Genomic DNA, 20,831 nt, shown 5'->3' with positions numbered 1-20,831 from the left:
GCTTGGTCTGCCAGCGGGCTGTATAAAGGCCACCGTGCTGATCGAGTGTGTGCTGGCGTCCTTCGAGATGGAGGAGATTTTGTATGAGCTCAAGGAGCACTCGGCGGGTCTAAACTGTGGCATCTGGGATTACTCGGCCTCCTTCGTCAACAAATTCGGTCAGTTTTGTTAAACGCTTTGACTAGGTCGATTCGTCTTTAGACCAATTCATGCTGGATCACAAGCAGACCAATACATAATGAGCAATTTTTTTTTGATCAATTACAACATAAAATTTTTTTTTATATATTTTATTAATTAGTTTGTCTGAATGACTTTGTTTTCCCCACTTTTCATGTTAAGGGTACGCTGAACCAACAGGCGGAGATGATGACACTTTTATGCTAAGTTCACAACAAATGCGGAATTAAGTATATTTCGGGAGTAAAGTCAATGGAAACATAAGAAACAGGTGGATAACTGACCCGCAGTGTAAACATGCAATATGCACATGCAGAACTTTCCTGCATTCACATCTTTGCACTTTTGGTGTGAATGCAGTCATGTTGGCAAATCAGAAAACAGTGCACACTCTGTCACGAGGTGAAAACTCCGATTGTGGTGTCCACATGACCACATTTTGTATGGAAGGTCATTGTGGACAAAATGTTTGGAACTATTGTTACAAGTTACCATGTAAATTATGCATTAACATATAAATAACTAGTTAACACATTAGTATGCAATTTTATGTGTTAAAGCATAACAATTTTTAAATGTGTGAAGGCTCCTACACACCGGGATGCTTTTCGTTTGCGTTTATCGTCAGCGTTTTACGAGAAGTTTTCCGCATTCAAACCCAAGCGATAATCACTGGCGCCAAGCAGAAGAGTATGCAAAATCACTCCTTGACGTTAGATGTCGCTACACAACTTTAAGCTTCGGACACCCGCTTATAACACAGAAGAAGAGGAAGAGAGGAAGTTCACACACTTGTTGTTAAAGAGACTGGTGACTCGAACAAGCATGGATGGTTCAAGTAGCAGCTCCAGCTCTAGTGATGAAGAAATGATTATTGTTCACAGAGCCACAAACAGCTCCAGTTCATATCTCCTCTGGGCATCTTCTTCGATGTGCGCTCGCATCGACAGTTTTGCGCTTGAGCGCCTCCAAGTGCTGTTTACAGTAACTTCAGCAGCTCTGTGCACGCGAGTAAAAGTGCCGATCTGATTGGTGGAGAAGGTTTTACTGCATCAAGTCAAAACAAAAAAATCGAGCATGAGGCGTTTTTTTTTTTTTTTTAAATGATGCTTTTGCTCCTGGCGTTTTGCGTGTCGGTGTACACAATCACATTGACGCACTTTATATAGTCATGAGGCGTTAAACGTTGACGGAAAACGCAAGCAAAAAACGTCTCGGTGTGCACAAGCCTTTAGTCTTCGATGTTTTGTCCCCAATGGCCTTTCATAACATTGTTCCCAGAGTTTCGTAAAATCCTCATTCTGGCCAGAGTTCTCAGAAAGTTTCGGTTTCAGCCACCCAATACTTTGTTTTCCTGTGGACAAACAGTGAAACCATGTTGAAAAAAAAGTGCAGTTCTGAATATACCTGTGTTTATATGGACAGGGTCTTAAACACTTTAAATATCGGTCAATTTGACCTCCTAGTTTTCATCCATTCATTTTTCTTCGGCTTAGTCCCTTATCAGGGGTCGCCACAGCGGAATAAACCGGCAACTGTTCCGGCATACGTTTTACGCAGTAGATGCCATTCCAGCCGCAACACAGTACTGGGAAACACTCATACACTCTCGTATTCACACTCTTATGCTATGGCCAGTTTAGTTTTTTCAGTTCACCTATAGCGTATGTGTTTGGACTGTGAGGAAGACCGGAGCACCCGTGAAAAACCCACACCAACACGGGGAGAACATGCAAACTCCACACAGAAATGCCAACTGGCGAACTAGAGACCTTCTTGCTGTGAGGTGACATTGCTAACCCCTGAGCCACCGTGCCAACCCTCCTCCTAGTTTTATTTATTTAAAAAAAAACACTTAAAATGTTTAACACTATATATACAAAACAAATATTCACACCATGTTTTATATATGCCGTATATAGACGTATTTCTCACTCATTCCATGATTTCTGAAGCACCCTTTATTTAGAAAAAAAAAAAAAAAAAAAAAAAAAAAAATATATATATATATATATATATATATATATATATATATATATATATATATATATATATATATATATATATATATACACACACTTCTCTGAGCTGATTTATACAGAACTACTGAATTAATTTACAGTGTTTAAGACCAGTACATTTTAAGTAACTAATTAAATGACCTAAAATTTTTAAAAAGTACTCCCTTACTTTACTTTTTCAATGGAATAGAAATTTAATTACAGTAACTAGATACTTTATAAGTAATTACGCCCAGCACTGATGGGACTGATGTTTGTTGTCCAGGTGATCGGGCTGATTTCCTCCTGCCGGACCGCAGTAAGTATGTGGACATGGAGAAGCGTTTTCTGCACAGCTACATGGATCTTCTAGTGCAGACGTGTCACCGCAGGGGGGCCCTTGCAACAGGTGGCATGGCGGCATTGCTGTTGCCTAGAGACAAAGAGAGTGACCTCTACAAGACTGTTCTTAACACTGTTACCAGGCAAGATGCAAACAGTACTAATAACAGCCGGATGAGACTCGGCCTCTAATAATGGAAGAACGGATGCAATAGAGTTAACATGATTACATTAAATGTGGAAATCTGGAAGATTCTTTCATTTTCAGAGTCAAATCTTCTGATAATTTGCGTTTTTCTTTTTTTTGTAATTAATTTTTTTCTTCTTTTCTTCCTTCCTTCATTCGTTCTTTCTTTCTTAATTCCTTTTTATTTCCTTTCTTCCACCCTTGCTTCCTTTCATCCAGCCATCCTTCATTCGATCTCTTTCCTTTTCTTTCTTTCTATCTTTCTTTCCTTCAATCGATCCTTTCTTCTATCCTTTCTTCCTTCATTCCTTTCTTTCTTTCCTCCATCCTTTTTCCTTCAATCATTCACTTTCTACCATCCTTTCTTTCTTAATTGTTTCCTTCTTTCCTTTGATCCTTTCTTTCTTCCCTCCATTCTTTCGTTCTTCATTCCTTTCTACTTTCCATCCTTTTTTCTTTTTCATTCCTTCTTTGCTTTCTTTCTTTCTTCATTTTTCTTTCTGCTATCCTTTTTTCCTTCATTTGTTCTTTCTTTCCTCCATCCTTTTTCTTCATTCCTCTTTCTTCGTTTCTTTCTATCTATTCTTTCTTGCTTCATCTGTTCTTTCTTCCCTCCATCCTTCTTTCCTTCATTTGTTTTCTTTCGTTCTTTCTTACTTTCTTTCTTCCATCCTTTCTTTTTCTTCCTTCTTTCATTATTTTGTTTCTACTATCCTTTTTTCCTTCATTTGTTCTTTCTTTTTTCCCTTCATCCTCTTTTTTTTTCTTCCTTTCTTTCTATTTATCCTTCCTTCCATCCTTTCTTTCCTCCATCTTTTCTTCCTTCAATCATTTCTTCCTTTCTTATATTCCATCCTTTCCTCCTTCCTCTTTTCCTTTCTTTCTTTCCTTCCATCCTTTCTTTCTTCAGTCAGGGAAAAGTATTTTTTTAGCAAATCATGCAGGTTTTTCTCAGTGGACTTCTGATATTCAGTGGTTTGAACTTTTAAATGCCATTTCAGTGCAAATTCAAAGGGCTAATTAAATAATAAAATAATAATAATAAATGTACTAATTAACCACAAAAGTTTGCCTGGCACTCACAGCTTTTTAGGTAAAGAATTATGTATAAAAACAAAAGTAAAAAAAAAAAAGAAAAAAAAATTCTCCATCCAAATAATGAATCTTGTCTTGCTTTAGACTCAAGTTACTGGAAATCAAAGCAGGAGTTGATGGCTTCATGGTGTATGACATGGACCTGATTGAGCCCATGCAAAAAGTAAGTGTCATCGGTTCAGGCATTTGATTATCAGCTTATCAGCACATATATAAATATATATATATATACACACACACAAACACACACACACACACACACACACACACACACACACACATATATATATATATATATATATATATATATATATATATATATATATATATATATATATATATATATATAGACAGACTTATAAAGACTTACTTTTGTTAATGCTATAAGTTGTTGATCGATCTGAGATTTTAATTTTAAGACCTGGCAAAGATCAGATTCTCATGTCCTGATATGGCAAATTGGCGATTAACAGGGTGTCCAAACACTTTCACATGACTGTAAAGATAACTTTCTCTCCCACAGCTGTTCCAGCTTCACACCGGTGGCCAGAATCAGCTGATGCAGCTGCGTGAAGACATCACTGTGACCCCTAATGACCTGCTCATCATGCCTGCGGTCAGACAGAATCATCTGAAGATTCAACTTTACTTCATTTATGCAGCACATTTAAAAAAGCCACATGACTGAACAAAGTGTTTCATGGATAAGACATGAAAACATGCTACATAAAATTCTAATAGGCCACTGAGCACAAGTGTTTATTTTATTTTATTTTTACTTTACATACAACAGTAAAAATGATTACCTTCTTTCTATTTTAGATTTAACCCGCCCCCAAGACGTTAACATCCCGAGGCAGATTAACTAAATAATTAGGATCAGATACAATAATTACATAGTCTGGAGTCATGCATGCCATAACATAACACTGATGCAATGTTGCCAACTTACCAATTTTGTTGCTAGACTTAGCAACTTTTTAATTTTTTTTATTTTAAAGCACCTAGCAACAAATTTAGCAATTTTTAACATTCAGTTGGCTACTTTTAGCAATTAAAAAAAGTGACTCAAAAGAGCAGTGGCTGCAGGCTTCACTCAACACACACATATCACATTCAAGTCAAATCCCTAGCTCAGATTGTTTTTCATTACTGTTAATTTACTGATATTTGTTAACATGTATGGTAATTTAGGTAGCAATAAATTCCAATAGTGCTATAATTGTTGTCACTTTTTACATATGTGTTAATTTTAAAAGTTAATAAAAGAGCAAGTACACAAGCTGTTGTTGTTTAAAAGAATGTAACTGTTCTCATCAAAAACTGTTTGTATTTTACAGTCAACTATATATTTCATACAGATCTAAATGGACATATTCCAAATAATGTTTTTTGCTGAAATGGCCACTCGGCTTGAGAAAACATTAATTGTTTTGTATTCTTCATAAAGATGTAGTTTTGAGTTGCGATTACGCAATGACGTCATCACGCAAAGTAATATGTTAATTAGAACCTATTTAATGTGCATCTGGATGTAATGTTTGAATATAATATAATAAACGGTGTCTCTGAGAGTAGAGACATGATGAGCTTACGCTTGTCAAATACGACGTGATGACGTCACTGATATGCAAAATAGTGCATGACGTCATCTGGCAACATTTAGCTACTTTTTGGGCAGGCTTTAGCTACTTTTTATTAGAAATAGTTGGCAGCACTGCACCGATAATGGAAAAAAACATAATTGAATAAATAATAATCATAATAATAAAAAAAATCAAGAGTAAAAGTGTTATCCAAAGTTTTACTCTCGTACATTTTTGTTGTCTCTTTATAGGGAGGAGTGACACTGTATGGACTCAGATATAACATTGCTGTAGGAGTTCTCTTCATTGAAGCCTGGCTTTCAGGTACTAAGTCATGTTTTCACCAGTGGATTAACACTTCTAAGCTCAGTACTCGGATATTTAGAGTATTAATGGCTATTATTTCTGCAGGTAGAGGTCATTTCTTCTATCTGGGGAAGGTTGAGGATTCAGCAACAGCAGAGATATCCAGATCTCAGGTCAGTTATTAACAGTTCAGATAAAGTGAAAATGATTAGAAAATGTAATTCTTTTAAAATGTTTCGCAGGTGTAAATGTCCCAAAATAATTTCTTATTGGTCTACAATTTTCCAGTCAATATCAGATATTATCAAGAGAGCTTTGGAGCCAGATCCAGTACTAGCTCTCTTTGAAAATGGGAACATTATAATATCCAACAAACTTTCATTCATTCATTATCCTTTGGCTTAGTCCCTTATTTTTCAGGGGTCACCACAGCGGAATGAACCACCAACTATTTCAGCATATGTTTTATGCCGCAGGTGCTATTCTAGCTGCAACCCAGTACTGGGAAACACCCATACACTCTCACATACACACACACACACTCATACACTACGGGCAATTAAGTTAATCCAATTCACCTACAACGCATGTCGTCGGACTGTGGGGGAAACCAGAGCACCTGGAAGAAAACCCACACCAACACTCCACACAGAAACGCCAACAGGCCCAGTCAGGACTCAAACCAGCAACCTTCTTGCTGTGATGCGACGTTGCTAACCACTGAGCCACGGTGCCTGTTAAATATCACTTTGGAGATTATTTGAAAACGAATACAAATTTCACTGGAGGGCAAATTGTTTTGACCTCAGCTGTATGTGATGGAGTAAAACACAGCAGCTCTTACTTGAAGCACTTGTATTGCTCAGGTTTGGCAGTGGATCCGGCATCAGGTGCGCCTGGAGGATGATGGGACTGTAGTGACCCGAGCTCTGGTCAGCAGATTGGCTGAAGATCTGATAGGGGAACTGAAGACTGCCATGCGCTGCCAAACAAACAGGTGAGAGAACTGTACAGATGCTACACATATATCAGATGGAGGAATATATCTGTTGTCTTATGCAGAAATATGTATTGGAAAATAAAGTGGGAAGGTGAGTTAGTCATGTTATCAGGGTTAAATTATTTTATTGTAAACTATATCAGTTAGAAAATAGACAGTTCAATATTAAATACTACTAATTAAAGTATTGTATAAACATTTTGATAAACTTTTCCTGGAAAATTGTATACATTATATACAAAAATAAATTATATACTGTATTTATAATTTGTATACAATTATATAACTCAGTAAGTGAATATTATTATAGATTTTTAGTAATTGAATAAACTTAAATAAAATACAAATATTGAAGAAAAACGTTACATTTAATGAAAATTAAGAAATGCTGTTTTAGCAGCTAATTAAAATAGCCATAAATTACTAAAACTACCTGTAATGAAAGTGTATATACACTTAACAGCCACTTTTTTAGGTACACCTTACTGGTACCGGGTTGGACCACCATTTGCCTTTAGAACTGCATTAATCCTTCATGGCATAGATTCAATAAGCTACTGGAAATATTCCTCAGAGATTTTGCTCCTTATTGACGTGATAGCATCACGCAGTTGCTGCAGATTTGTCGTCTGCACATCCTTGTGAATCTTCCAGTCCACCACATCCCAATGGTACTCTATTGGATTGAGTTCTGGTGACTGCGGAGGCCATTTAAGTACAGTGAACTCATTGTCATGTTCAAGAAACCAGTCTGAGATGATTCATGCTTTATGACATGGCGCGTTATCCTGCTGGAAGTGGCCAATTAGAAGATGAGTACACTGTGGTCATAAACGGATATACATGGTCAGCAACAATACTCAGGTAGGCTGAGGCGTTCACACGATGCTCAGTTGGTACAAATGGACCCAAAGTGTGCCAAGAAAATATCCTCCACAACATTACACCACCATCACCAGCCTGAACCTTTGATACAAAGCAGGATGGATCCATGCTTTCATCTTGTTGAAGCGAAATTCCGACCCGACCATCCGAATGTTGCAGCAGAAATCGAGACTCATCATACCAGGCAACTTTTTTCAAATCTTTTATTGTCCAATTTTGCTGAGCCTGTGTGAATTGTAGCCTCAGTTTCCTGTTCTTAGCTGACAGGAGTGGCACTCGGTGTGGTCTTCTGCTTTTGCAGCCCCTCCGCCTCAAGGTTTGATATGTTGTGCGTTCAGAGATGCTCCTCTGCAGACCTCAGTTGTAGCGAGTGCTTATTTGAGTTGCTGTTGCCTTTCTATCAGCTGGAACCAGTCTGGCCATTCTCCTCTGACCTCAACAAGCCATTTGTGCCCACAGAACTGCAGCGCACTGTATATCTTCTCTTTTTCAGAGCATTCTCTGTGAATCCCAAAGATGGTTGTGCGTGAAAATTCAGTAGATCAGCAGTTTCTAAAATTCTCAGACCAGACCGTCTGGAACCAACAACCATGCCACATTCAAAGTCACTTAAATCCCCTTTCTTCCCCATTCTGATGCTCAGCTTGAACTGCAGCAGATCGTCTTGACCATGTCTACATGCCTAAATGCATTTAGTTGCTGCCATGTGATCGGTTGACTTTGAAAATGGAAACTATTACAAATAAAGCTAATTTAAAACTCAATGGAAAAAGAAAAATCACCATTAAAAAAAAAACCTAAAACTGATCATATAAACTAGTAATGAATGATGCTTTCAACCACGAGGGGCGTGGGCGGGACTGTGACTTGCGCCTCCATGGCTGCTGGACCAGATGGCTGCCCGCACTCATCGGATTGTTTTCCATATCCCTGTTCCCATCCCGTGTCAAGGTTGTGTCTTGCCGGTGTGCTTATGCTAACATTGGGCTGTTTTTCTCCATGTTCTTACTATGCCCTAATCAAGGGCAAGCTGAGAGGGTTTTTTTTTTTGGCCTGTCAAGATGTATCTTACTTCCCTTTCTAAATGCTACCTCCTATGACCTGTCTCCCATGAAAATTGTGATGTTTGTGTATGGTCGGGGGGCAGGGGTTCAATTTCACTATACGAAAGTGTATGTGACAAATAAAGGCCTGATTTGATTTTGATGAAAATAAAAAGGAAAATATACAATAACTAAGGTTTTGTATAATTACTAATTACAAAGCTTTTACTTACTAATAAAAGGGAAGAACAATTAAATTAAAAAATAAAAAGCTATTAAAATGTACTATAATTATACACAATACACTGAGAAATATTTTTTCCCACAATAATGCCTCTTGTACATCATCTTATTGTCTTATGGGAGATGCCTGTCAGAATTTGCCAGTATGAATAATTTCAGGCTTTACTGTTTATTTTATTCTATATTTTGGTATAGTTTGTTAAAAATTCTGTACATCAGGAGTGTAATATATCATAAAATGTCAAATAATACCAATGCCAAATTTTACTTGTGATTCTATTAGAGTAACACAACCTCTGTTGATCTGTTGCCCAAGAGCTCACATTGAGAAATACTGACCTTTTCCCTCATTTCCTCTCTCTTTAGAGACAAACAGAGGCTGATGACTGCAGTGTCCATGTTTCTAGAAATTGTACTGAAAAACAGTTTCCCGGAGTTCCTCACTACATACCTCAACCTGGACCACACTTTCCTGAGCTCTCAGAGCGGACATGAGGACGCGCCGCCCAAAGCCAGACTCTAAACAAGTAATAAATCACATGCAGAGCAAACGCACAAGAGTATTCCATCATGACAAACTCTAAATACATCAAACTAACTATTCATCATAATGAAGTCTGCAAATTAAGAGATTAATTTAGCTATCGTGCAGTGATTCTCAGCCAGGGGCTGCCAGATGACTTTAATTAGGGGTGTGCAATAATTAATTGACATTAATATCCTAATATGCGATCTGAGATACTAAAACAAAAGTCCAAAAGCATTCATTGCCTGATGAGAGTGCAGTTAGAATGACTTAATGATTAATATGAAACCCAAAAGACATCCATCACAGCAAAAATCTTCCCAGAATGTTCTGTTTTAGGTTTTCTTATGTTAAATTATATATATTAAAAAAAACTGCCTGCAATGTTTTGAAATGGTCGGTTTTGACTACCAAAAAACAAGCCACAAAAATACAAACAAACAAATAAAAAACTCAGAACGATGCTAGAACATTCTTACTTTGCTCCCAAAATAGGAACCAAATGGGAACACTACAGGAACATTCAGGGTTTACTGAGATATTTCAGTTGTGGCGTCTTCCTAAATATCAGTACCTTAGAGCGATCACAAATTAAGTGCTGATTTTTATACAACAGTTCAACAAACAAAACTACACGTTTATAGAGTAAACCTTTGGATGAAATATTCAATTTTTGCTAATGAAAATGGTTTTAAATAAATCATTTGTGTCTCAGAGCAACAGTGTGTTTCCTGGATGAATTTGTGTCTGAAAAAATCATTTGAGTCAATAGCTGCATCCCAAATGCCACACTATGTACTTATGCACTTACACACTCAACAGTATAGTATATGTATGTAGTGTTATCCCAAATGGAGCACTACTGTTTTTTTACTGAGCATGTTTTACAAAGCGGATGCACTTCCAGCTGCAACCCATCACTGGGAAACATCCATACACTATGGACAATTTAGCTTACCCAATTCACTTACACCACGACTTGTGGGGGAAACTGGAACACCCGGAGGAAACCCACGCCAACATGCAACATGGAAACTCCACACAGAAATGCCCGCTGACCCAGCCGAGGTTCGAACCAGCGACCTTCTTGCGATCGTGGCACTCACTACCTGGCAAATTTAGTTTCTTATATTAATTATATTGAACATTCAGCAAAATTTCAGTATCACTCTAAAAAAACAAAACATGATTACATTTGTCCCCGTCACACACCCATACATAAAATGACATTAAATAAGAACTCACCATATAACAACTCATAAATAATTTGATTTAAAACTGTAACGAATAATTAATCTAAGTGTGTTTATACATCCATAATAAATGTAGATATTTCTGTAATTCTAAATGTTTTATGAAATAGAAATTTAAATGTTTCACTTTTCATTATTTAGTAAATAATAAACTAGCTGAAAACACAGCTTAGAAAAACCCTGGAGGGTTACTGGGGGTTATTACAACTTGAAGTAAAAAAATATATATATATTGTAATCAACATCAGTAAAGTTACTATATACACTACCTGACAAAAGTCTGTCGTCAATTCCAGTTGTAGGAGTAACAAATAATAACTAGTTGATCATTTGGGAAAGTGGCTGAAGATACATTTTTCAGATGAATCATCTGTTGAGCTGCATCCCGATCATCACAAATACTGCAGAAGACCTACTGGACACCCACATGGACCCAAGATTCTCACAGAAATCAAGTTTGGAAAAATCATAGTTTGGGGTTACATTCAGTATGTTGGTGTGCAGAGATCTGCAGAGTGGATGACAACATGAACAGTCTGAGGTATCAAGACATTTGTGCTGCCCATTACATTACAAACCACAGGAGAGAGCAAATTCTTCAGCAGGATAGCGCTCCTTCTCATACTTCAGCCTCCACATCAAAGCTCCTGAAAGCAGAGAAGGCCAAGGTGCTCGAGGATTGGCCAACTCAGTCACCAGAATGAACATTTTTTGAGCATGTCTGAGGTAAGATGACAGGAGGAGGCATTGAAGATGAATCCAAAGACTCTTGATGAACTCTGGGAGTCCTGCATGAACACTTTCTTTGCCTCCAGATGACTTTATTAATAAGTGATTTGAGTCATGTAGATGACTGTATGGATGCTCATGATGGAGTCAAACACAATATTCATTCTTTCTCCACTGCATCATGACTTTATATTCTATACTGGACATTATTTCTGTTAAGTGAAAAGACTTTAGTCTCTGCAAAGTCAGACCTTACTGTCCTAATGAAATAATTATAAATCAAGACATGATCATATTTTATTTTGGTAAAAATATGCGTAATCTAGAGGCCTTTCCCTTTCATATAAGCCACTTCTGATACCAAATGATCAACTAGAAGTCAAGATATTATTTGTTGCTCCTCAAACTTGGACAGACAAGACTTTTATCAGGTTGTGAATTTGGCACCACATATATAAGGTTGAGAAGCACTGCTTGTAACACATATTTGAAAGCAATTTTATTTGCAAAGAAACCAATAAAAAAAGCCCAGATGAGTGAAGCAAAAATAAATACTCTCTGCAAATTAATTACAAACCCCAGCTCTATACACCCAGAAATGACACTTATTTTTGGGTTACCCTTCAGCAATTCTCCTGTACTTCATTTTAGAAAAGACAAAACTTTTCTAAAATCTCACAGCGAAATTAAAAACAGAAAGCGAAGAGCATCACGGTCATGTTATTTTGTTTTATTTGTAACTGTGTGAGTGTCAAACGATGGGACATGTTGTCAGAATTCAGACAGTGGTACGTTTGATGGAGTCTTAGGAAAAAAATAATAATAAAATAAACAAAACCAGCTTGAGAGAACCCAAAAAGAATAAGTGGGAGAAAAAATAAAATAACGAAAGCCAAACAAACCCAAAATGAAGCGGTCACAGAAGCCACTGCCGCCTGCGAGACGTTCACTGAATAACCGAAAGGCAGCAGACCATGAATGAGAGAAGAAATAAAATAAAGAGATGCACACGTCTGCCTCTCCTCAGATGACCTTTAAATCAACACAGTTATTAGTTTATCAGCCGAACATCTCAAGTCTCCTCAATGACTGCCGGCTGATCCACATTTCACTCCCCCACTCCCAAAAAAAACACACCCCCCGTCCCCTGGTGCCGTCATCAGGTTTGGCACACGACCTGTATTGCTCCTCCTGAAATATTCGGTTCTCTTTAATATCATTATCTCGTATAAATTACTCTTAAAAACATGAGAAGCAAGATGCACGCGTGACTGTCCTGATCAATCGATTTCTGTAATACCGTTTATTCTGCTCTAGACGCCATATTAAAAAAAAAAGATAGAAAAGGAACAGGAAAATAAAGGTTTTTTCTCTCCCCTATTGCTCGGCGGAAGGTAACGGTGGTCTTTAGTGCAGTGGAGTCTGGTGTTAAAGCGCTTCACATCTCGTTGGGCAGGTCCTCGTGGTCGCAGGGGGAAAGGTCTCCGTTGGTGGTCACCGCTGTGTTGTCCTGATAGCCGGGAGGCATGAAGGCCACGGCGTAAGGGTAGAGGCCGTGGCAGGACACGCGGTAGGATTCAGTGAATTTCTCCTGCTGGGAGCCCAGACTGCCGTCTCTCAGTGCCTGGAGCACCTCTGCACACGTCTGAGGTGCACACATGGAAATGTTAGCGATTATGATTTTCAGGAAAGACTTTTAGCAGCAATATCAAGATAAGATACCTCCTAAAAAGATGGTTTATGCCAGAATGATAACGATTTTTTTGCTTAAAGGTGCAGTATGTAAGTTTGACACCCAGTGGTTGAACTGGGTATTGCACTACTGGATCTAAACACGTTTTCACTCGGCTTCATATGTGGAAATTTATCTGATATGAATCGGATCTGTGCCCTCGTGTCGGCAGTGCAAGCAGGTAGATCAGATTTTCACCTGTCAATGCAAGTCGTGCATCAAAAACCATAGCGAATGACGTCAAGTCTGATGCATTCATTTCAGAACAGATTTCAGTAGAGTCGTAAACTTTAAATCTCATACACGAGGACTAAAAAAGCTTTTCCATTGTCATGTAGCACAAGTATTTAAGCATGTTAAGGAGAAAGAAACGAGAGCGCAATATTCACCACCTAACCAATATAATATAAAGCTAGTGCATACATCACTTGCATAAATCACGCCATGGACATGACATTAAGATGACTACTGGTTTAAAAAAGCCTAGATTACAAAAAGATGGCCAAATGAGAACTTTTCTGTCATAAACTATAGTAAAACAGCTACAGTCAAAAAGAATACAACAATGACACGCTGCAAACAGATTAAATACAGGAACCGAGAAAAGAGCTCTCCTTAATAATCAGCTGTCAGTCAGCGCCCGCAGTTTTTTTCCTGGACATTGCACCTTCGCCGTGTGCTGTGTAAATGCAGACGATCGGATACGAGTCACTTTAAAAAGATAATGTAAGTAGGCCATCAAAAAAAATTTAAATAAATGAAAAAAAAAAAATCGGATACAGTCAAAAAAATCAGAATTGACCATCAAGATCTGCAGTGTAAATGCAGCCAAAGAATGATTAGACAAGAATGTTCACTTGGCATGTTTCTTAAATATCTGCAAACACATTATGGTACTTTTATACTTTAGAAGAGTCAAAAACTTACATACAGCACCTTTAACTCTTGGGGAGTTGTAAAATGAGCTTATTAAAAAAAAAAAATTAAAAATGTGGATTGTTCCTTTAAGTGGTTAGATTTGTTTTTATTGACTCTATAAGCAATGGTAGACATTAATCCATATTTTACTAGCCGTCTTTCCCACTAGATCAGGGGTGCCAAACTCAATTCCTGGATGGCCAAAGCCCTACACAGTTTAGTTCCAACCCTGCTCCAACACACTTACCTGTAGGTTTCAAACAAGCCTGAAGGACTCAATTAGTTTGATCAGGTGTGTTTAATTATAGTTGGAAGTAAACTGTGCAGAGCTGCGGCCCTTTCGGAACTGAGTTTGACACCTGTGCACTAGTGTTATTTTACCTGAAGGCTTCTGTCTGTGAGGGACTCGTTTAAAGAGGTAGCCAGCTCCGCAGCCTTTCCTTCAGAGGAAGAGTCCAGAAACACCATCATCTTAGCAGCTGGGAATGAGAGGTTCATTTTAGAAGCAAAACAAGCAGGTAAATGAACCATCACAGAAACTAGTGACCTAGTGTCTATTTTAATCAAGTTTAGGTTCATAAAGTTATTTCACTTTTATGATTCAAATTAAATGCTACCTTAATTAATCAAATGAAGTACACTTAATATTATGCAGAATAGCTTTTTGTGCAAACTATGTAATAAACACAACTGTTACATTAAATTTTATCTACATTTTCAGTTTTAGGTTATATTTTGTTACAATTCAACCGTGTGTGAAGGTGTTCAACTTAACACTAGACTGTTGAGACCCATATTTAGTCTCAGTCTATTTAGTCAACAGCACTTTTGTAATCACAGTACCAGCATATGTAGAGCCATGAAAGTCACTAACACTTCACATTTACATTCAAAATCTCAGAGTAATGATGATGTTTTGAATGTACCATTTTCAAAAACAATTAGACCGTTTTGAACAGTCATGTACAAAGAACTTTAACAAAAGTGTTGAGTTCAATACATTTAATATTCAAATATGGTTTCTGAAATATTGATAAAACATGCATTGCTTGTCAAGATTTAAATTTAAGATGTTTTTTCGGGGTTTTCACCTTTAATGTATAGGACAGTCGAGTATTTAACAGGAAAGCGTCGGGAGCAGAAAGAGGGGAAGGATCGGCATAATACCTCAAGGTGGGAATCAAACTCAGGTCACCGTGAGATCCATAGTTAATGTGCTGACGCACTACTACTACTGCATTGGCGCAGACAGAAATTTCGTTTTTGACAGTAGCATAGTACAAGTGTTAAAATAACACCATATACAAATTTCATTTCACATTTAATTCAAGTACTTTCGAAGACGCATGTGTGTTTTTAGACACTTTCCATGCCTTGAATTCCTACACTGAACTTACATCAATTGAGCTGACTTGAAAGATCAACTTTAAAGTTTTTTAACTTAAAAAAAAAAAGTTGAAACACGATTTAACTTTCTAAATCAAGTTAATGTAAAAACATTTTGTTTGTGTGACTTTTTTATTATGGAATTTTCTATGTTCCATAACTGAAAATAACTACAGGTTTTCTACATACATGTATAATTTAGTGGTGGGCCGTTATCTGTGTTAACGCGAGACTCTTATCGGACGGAAAAAAAATAATAATGATATTGCTGTTATTCTATTCTCAAAGTTTGTGTGGGAGCTGGATCTATTCTACGCAAGCTATGGTGACTTTCACCTTGATATTTTAGCGCGGATGTATACCTGACCGGTGAGCCGTCTGAATCAAATCAGCAGGATGCCCTTCTGGATCTTTCACTTACTTCGAAGACACTACAGACTACATTTACCTCGGACGTCTGACAAACTAGGGTGTTAGACGCAAATAAGAAGTAAGGACTGGTGAGAGTGTTATGGAAATGAATAACTTCCGCATTCGGCGATGTGTGTGTGTACAGTACTTTACTGACAGCCACGTGTGTGGATCTTGTTGAAAAATAAAGCGAAAAGTCCTACATGACGGTAATAGTTTGATTGCGGTGTTTACTTCAATAATTACACTAATATCCGCATACTCCACATGTCTTAATTCCAATTCTGTTTAATTCAGTTATGAGTTTAGTCACATTAAGGTGATCAAAAATTCGCTGTTTGGAGCTTATGTAGGCCTACAGTTCAAAATTCATGTTTAACTGAATAAACGGTTAGTAAACACAAGTACATCTTCTTGAACATCATTTATTTTCATCCCCAATTATCACAGTAGAACAGTTTCTCAAGCAGTTTGTGATGCATTTTGGAAACAGGAGATAAGCCCCTGGTCTAATGCGCCACCTGGCTTGAGAAACCCGTTCCCAAAGACTTATTATTTGGGTAGCACACACATATTCTGAATGCCTTCGGCAGAATTCAAATGAGCCATTTTAATCAAGTTTAATTCCAAGATTACAGTGATTAATCTAGATTTTAAAAAATAATCTATGCCCACTTAAAATTTAATTACTTGAACTGTTAACTGCTAATAGTTATTTAAAGTTATTTGTAACGAATACAGTCATCCATAGTTAATGTGCTGACGCACTACTACTACGGCATTGGCGCAGACAGAAATTTTTTTTTGACAGTAGCATAGAACAAGTGTTAAAATAACACCATATACAAATTTCATTTCACATTTAATTCAAGTACTTTCGAAGACGCGTGTGTGTTTTTAGACACTTTCCAGGCCTTGAACTTTACAGACACTGAACTTACATCAATTGAGCTGACTTGAAAGATCAACTTTAAAGTTTTTTAACTTAAAAAAAAAATTTGAAACCGGATTTAACTTTCTAAATCAAGTTAATGTAAAAACATTTTGTTTGTGTGACTTTTTTTATTATGGAATTTTCTATGTTCCATAACTGAAAATAACTACAGGTTTTCTACATACATGTATAATTTAGTGGTGGGCCGTTATCGGCGTTAACGCAAGACTCTTATCGGACGAAAAAAAAAAAATAATAATGATATTGCTGTTATTCTATTCTCAAAGTTTGTGTGGGAGCTGGATCTATTCTACGCAAGCTGACAGCCACTTAACTGACAGCCACGTGTGTGGATCTTGTTGAAAAATAAAGCGAAAAGTCCTACATGACTGTAATAGTTTAATTGCGGTGTTTACTTCAATAATTACACTAATATCCGCATACTCCACACGTCTTAATTCCAATTCTGTTTAATTCAGTTATGAGTTTAGTCACATTAAGGTGATCAAAAATTCGCTGTTTGGAGCTTATACAGGCCTACAGTTCAAAATTCATGTTTAACTGAATAAACGGTTAGTAAACACAAGTACATCTTCTTGAACATAATTTATTTTCATCCCCAATTATCACAGTAGAACAGTTTCTCAAGCAGTTTGTGATGCATTTTGGAAACAGGAGATAAGCCCCTGGTCTAATGCGCCACCTGGCTTGAGAAACCCGTTCCCAAAGACTTATTATTTGGGTAGCACACACATATTCTGAATGCCTTAGGCAGAATTCAAATGAGCCATTTTAATCTAGTTTAATTACAAGATTACAGTGATTAATCTAGATTTTAAAAAATAATCTATGCCCACTTAAAATTTAATTACTTGAACTGTTAACAGCTAATAGTTATTTAAAGTTATTTGTAACGAATACAGTCATAGTAACTAATAACCTTCACTTTTCTGATTTTGATTGTAATTCAATAATGTGCACCTTTTGTAAAGCTGCTTTAAAATAGGAAATATTGTAAAAGGCACTATACATATAAACCTGAATTGAACAAATCTTGTACCTGCAACTCTGTGTGGTATTGAGTTTGCATGTTTGCTCAGGAAGTTCTTGTTGAAGGTTTTAGGGTCGCTCTCGCCAAACAGCTTGGTGATCTCCTGTTTCAGAACCGTCTGCACAGCCTCCGGCATATCCTTACTGTCCGACACTGAGAACACATGCACATCTTCAGTCAGCTTGTGTGGCTTTTTGATAATGAAGCAAACGCGGCTGCTGTTATGTACCTCCTTTGAAGAACCGCACTAAACACTGGTGGAGCCACGGGTGATCGGGGTCCAGGGAATAAGCTCTCTTCACCGACTGCAGCATCAGCAGATACTTTTCTACAAACACAAATGCACATTATCAGTTTTAAATCGGTATTGCTGTTTTTGAAAGTAGTATTATTAGACACAGCAGTCTCTAGAATGTGTCAGTAAAGTTTAATCGAATAAAGTTTTTTAATGTTCGCCAGTTCGGTTTGAGCTTCTGATAGAGTAAAGTAGCATTATAAGCTGTAAACTAAACACTCACGAAGAAACTCGACACAGAGAAATGTAAAGACCCCACTGCTAGCTAGCATTTCGGAAGTGTTATATTCTGTGCAACACAAACACAATACAGAAGTGTACACACACAGCTTAATAACCCCCAATTATCATGTGAGACAGAAGTATGATTCAGCTTTAAAACTTCAGAGATAGGCTGAAGTGAAAATGTGTCCCTTTAAATATAAATTGGCTGCTGTTACAGCTTTTTCAGCATCAGCTGCTTCAGAATACAATCAAAACATCTGCATGCATATATTACTGGAATAAAGATTTCTGAGCAGGCAAACACAAAGCGCACGCATAGTGATCAGCTTTTGAGTTTATTGAATCACCTTTCCTGAGGTAGATCTCAAATGCCAGCAGATGCGTCTCGATTTTATTCTTTACCAAGTTCTTCAGAGGAGTCAAGAACTTCACCGCTTCTTCTAGAGGATTCTCAATCTGCAAACAAAAACACAAGACTGTGATAATCAATCATACAGGGCTTCTGTGGGTTTCATACAGTCACATTTAAGACCTTTTTAAGAACATTATGAATAAAAATTTAGTGAATAAAAATTTAAATGTGAAGGATTTTTTTTCTGATGGCCTGCAGCAAGTCTCATTAAAAAAAAATCTAATGTAGTTATTTCTAAGCCACATATTTTAGGTAATGTCAAAATAAGGAACTTTAGTTATATGGAGACATTTTTTGCAATATAACTTCTCTTAAAATAAAAATAATAAGCTTTAGAAACAACAGTATGTCCAGGTCAGTGTCCTCACCATATAGCTATAAATACATGGAGAACATTTAAACAACTGTTATTGTGCGGACGCAAAGAAGACAATTTAACATGATTGGTAAATGGAGTTCATAAATTTAACTTTTGTTAAAAGTGAAAGTGAGCTGGGTTGTTAATGATTGCATGGCCCAATTGTGCAGCTTTACATAAAGGAAAATTAAGACCGGTTTAAAGTAATTTTTTAATTAAAATATTTCTTCCTCCGGGTGCTCCGGTTTCCCCCACAGTGCAAAGACATGCGGTACAGGTGAATTGGGTAGGCTAAATTGTCCTTAGTGAATGAGTGTGTGTGGATGTTTCCAAGAGATGGGTTTGCAGCTGAAAGGGCATCCACTGCGTAAAACAAATGCTGAATAAGTTGGCGGTTCATTCCACTGTGGCGGCCCCAGATTAATAAAGGGACTAAGCCAAAAAGAAAATGAATGAATGACACCATATTTCAATAAATGTAAGACTTTCAGGCCATTTAAAACATTCTAAAGGTCCCGTGATGTGCTTTGAAATGTGAATTTTTTATCGATGATGTGATCTTAACTGAAACACAAAGAGAGGATGGGACAGTGTAGCTCCTCCCTTTTTTTTTAAAAAACAGCCAATAGCGTTTAGTTTTATCACGGCTCTGCCAGCGAGTGTTTGAGCTCAATCGCATCGATTGAGAAGAGCCTTGATGGGGCAGGGCTTGTCAGATACTTGGGAGCATCTGAAACTCCAAAATGAGGTGATATCGATAAAAACATTGATCCATTCAGGTTGAAGAGACAAACTACAAGCTTTACATATTTATATCGGTTTTATTTCTTCTATACGTGACTTCTGTCACTGTTTTGAAGCACGCTAGCTGATAGATATCCTAAAAACTAACAATATTGAAACTAACATGTAAAAAACTTTATTTTAGTTTCATGGAACCTTCATGACTTTAAGCCCTTGCGGACACCCCTGATCATTATACTTTATGCACCAAAAAATAAAAACAAAAGTGGACATGCCTTTGCCAGTTTCTCTGGTATGAGCTCCTCTTTAGGTCCTCCAATCTCCTCCTCATCCTCCTCCTTTTTCTTCTTTTGGTTCTTTAGCTGTTTCTCCTTCTCAGCGTTTTTCTTTTCCTCCTCTAACTGAGCTTTCTTCTGGGCACGTCTCTGTTTGTTGCGCAATTTCTTCAGCTCCTTGTCTGTCAGGTTGGCTAAATAAAAAAAGCAATTGTCAAGTAATCAAAATCTCGCTTGTTTATAAGCCTTATCTAAAATGAATGCTTTATTCACTAGGAGTTTTAGATGCACTAATGAACACTGTAGTCTCCATAGACTGATGCATTCTGAGACACTCATCTGATCACTGATCAGTTTTTCACAGAGGTAACGTTAACCATGTTTTCAATCTGCCGTTATGCTGATGCATAGGCATTTGTAGCTCCGCCCACTTTTGAAAAGCATACAATCTCATTTGAATTTAAAGCGACAGTCAACGAAACAGCACAATTAGGATCAAAGCCTAAAAGAGTCAGTTTCAAAGAGTTTTAAAACATTAGTTGAGGTATTTTAAGCTGACGCACACACACACACACACACACACACACACACACACACACACTGTGGGGACATCAGAGACTTATAAAATGTAAAATGGTAATAAAATAAATAAAATGGTCAAATGGTTGTAAAATGGTGCAATAATAGATCACCTTTAAGGTTTTACAATTTTACA

General features: G+C 37.2%; 2 protein-coding genes across 10 annotated transcripts in view; one reads left to right on the top strand and one right to left on the bottom strand.

Annotated features, from left to right (window-relative positions):
* ugl (ureidoglycolate lyase) overlaps window positions 1–20,831 on the top strand; it is a 31,514-nt gene that overhangs the window by 6,230 nt on the left and 4,453 nt on the right. For 2 of the 4 annotated variants that reach the window (XR_015506844.1, XM_087280622.1), the window contains exons 8-15: window positions 2–158; window positions 2,467–2,665; window positions 3,889–3,967; window positions 4,328–4,420; window positions 5,642–5,714; window positions 5,802–5,869; window positions 6,563–6,693; window positions 9,234–9,394. Coding sequence is in view for 2 of the 4 variants with exons in the window: in XM_087280622.1 (XP_087136748.1) it covers window positions 2–158; window positions 2,467–2,665; window positions 3,889–3,967; window positions 4,328–4,420; window positions 5,642–5,714; window positions 5,802–5,869; window positions 6,563–6,693; window positions 9,234–9,390 (957 nt within the window). In the remaining 2 variants the exon portion in view is untranslated. 4 annotated transcript variants of the gene reach the window in all.
* Window positions 12,085–20,831, bottom strand: part of naa15a (N-alpha-acetyltransferase 15, NatA auxiliary subunit a) — a 35,319-nt gene continuing 26,572 nt past the window's right edge. For 4 of the 6 annotated variants that reach the window (XM_087280170.1, XM_087280169.1, XM_087280171.1 and 1 more), the window contains 6 exons: window positions 20,117–20,310; window positions 18,675–18,783; window positions 18,037–18,135; window positions 17,817–17,960; window positions 14,407–14,504; window positions 12,091–13,020 (listed from right to left, as the gene is read on the bottom strand). In XM_087280170.1, coding sequence (XP_087136296.1) covers window positions 12,814–13,020; window positions 14,407–14,504; window positions 17,817–17,960; window positions 18,037–18,135; window positions 18,675–18,783; window positions 20,117–20,310 — 851 coding nt within the window. In that variant the 3' untranslated portion in view covers window positions 12,091–12,813. 6 annotated transcript variants of the gene reach the window in all.

Source organism: Danio rerio, chromosome 14 (assembly GCF_052040795.2).
Source record: "Danio rerio strain M-AB ecotype USA chromosome 14, GRCz13ab, whole genome shotgun sequence".
Taxonomy (NCBI): domain Eukaryota; kingdom Metazoa; phylum Chordata; class Actinopteri; order Cypriniformes; family Danionidae; genus Danio; species Danio rerio.
The sequence above is the reverse complement of the archived record's forward strand: the minus strand, read 5'-3'. Positions and strand labels throughout refer to the sequence as shown.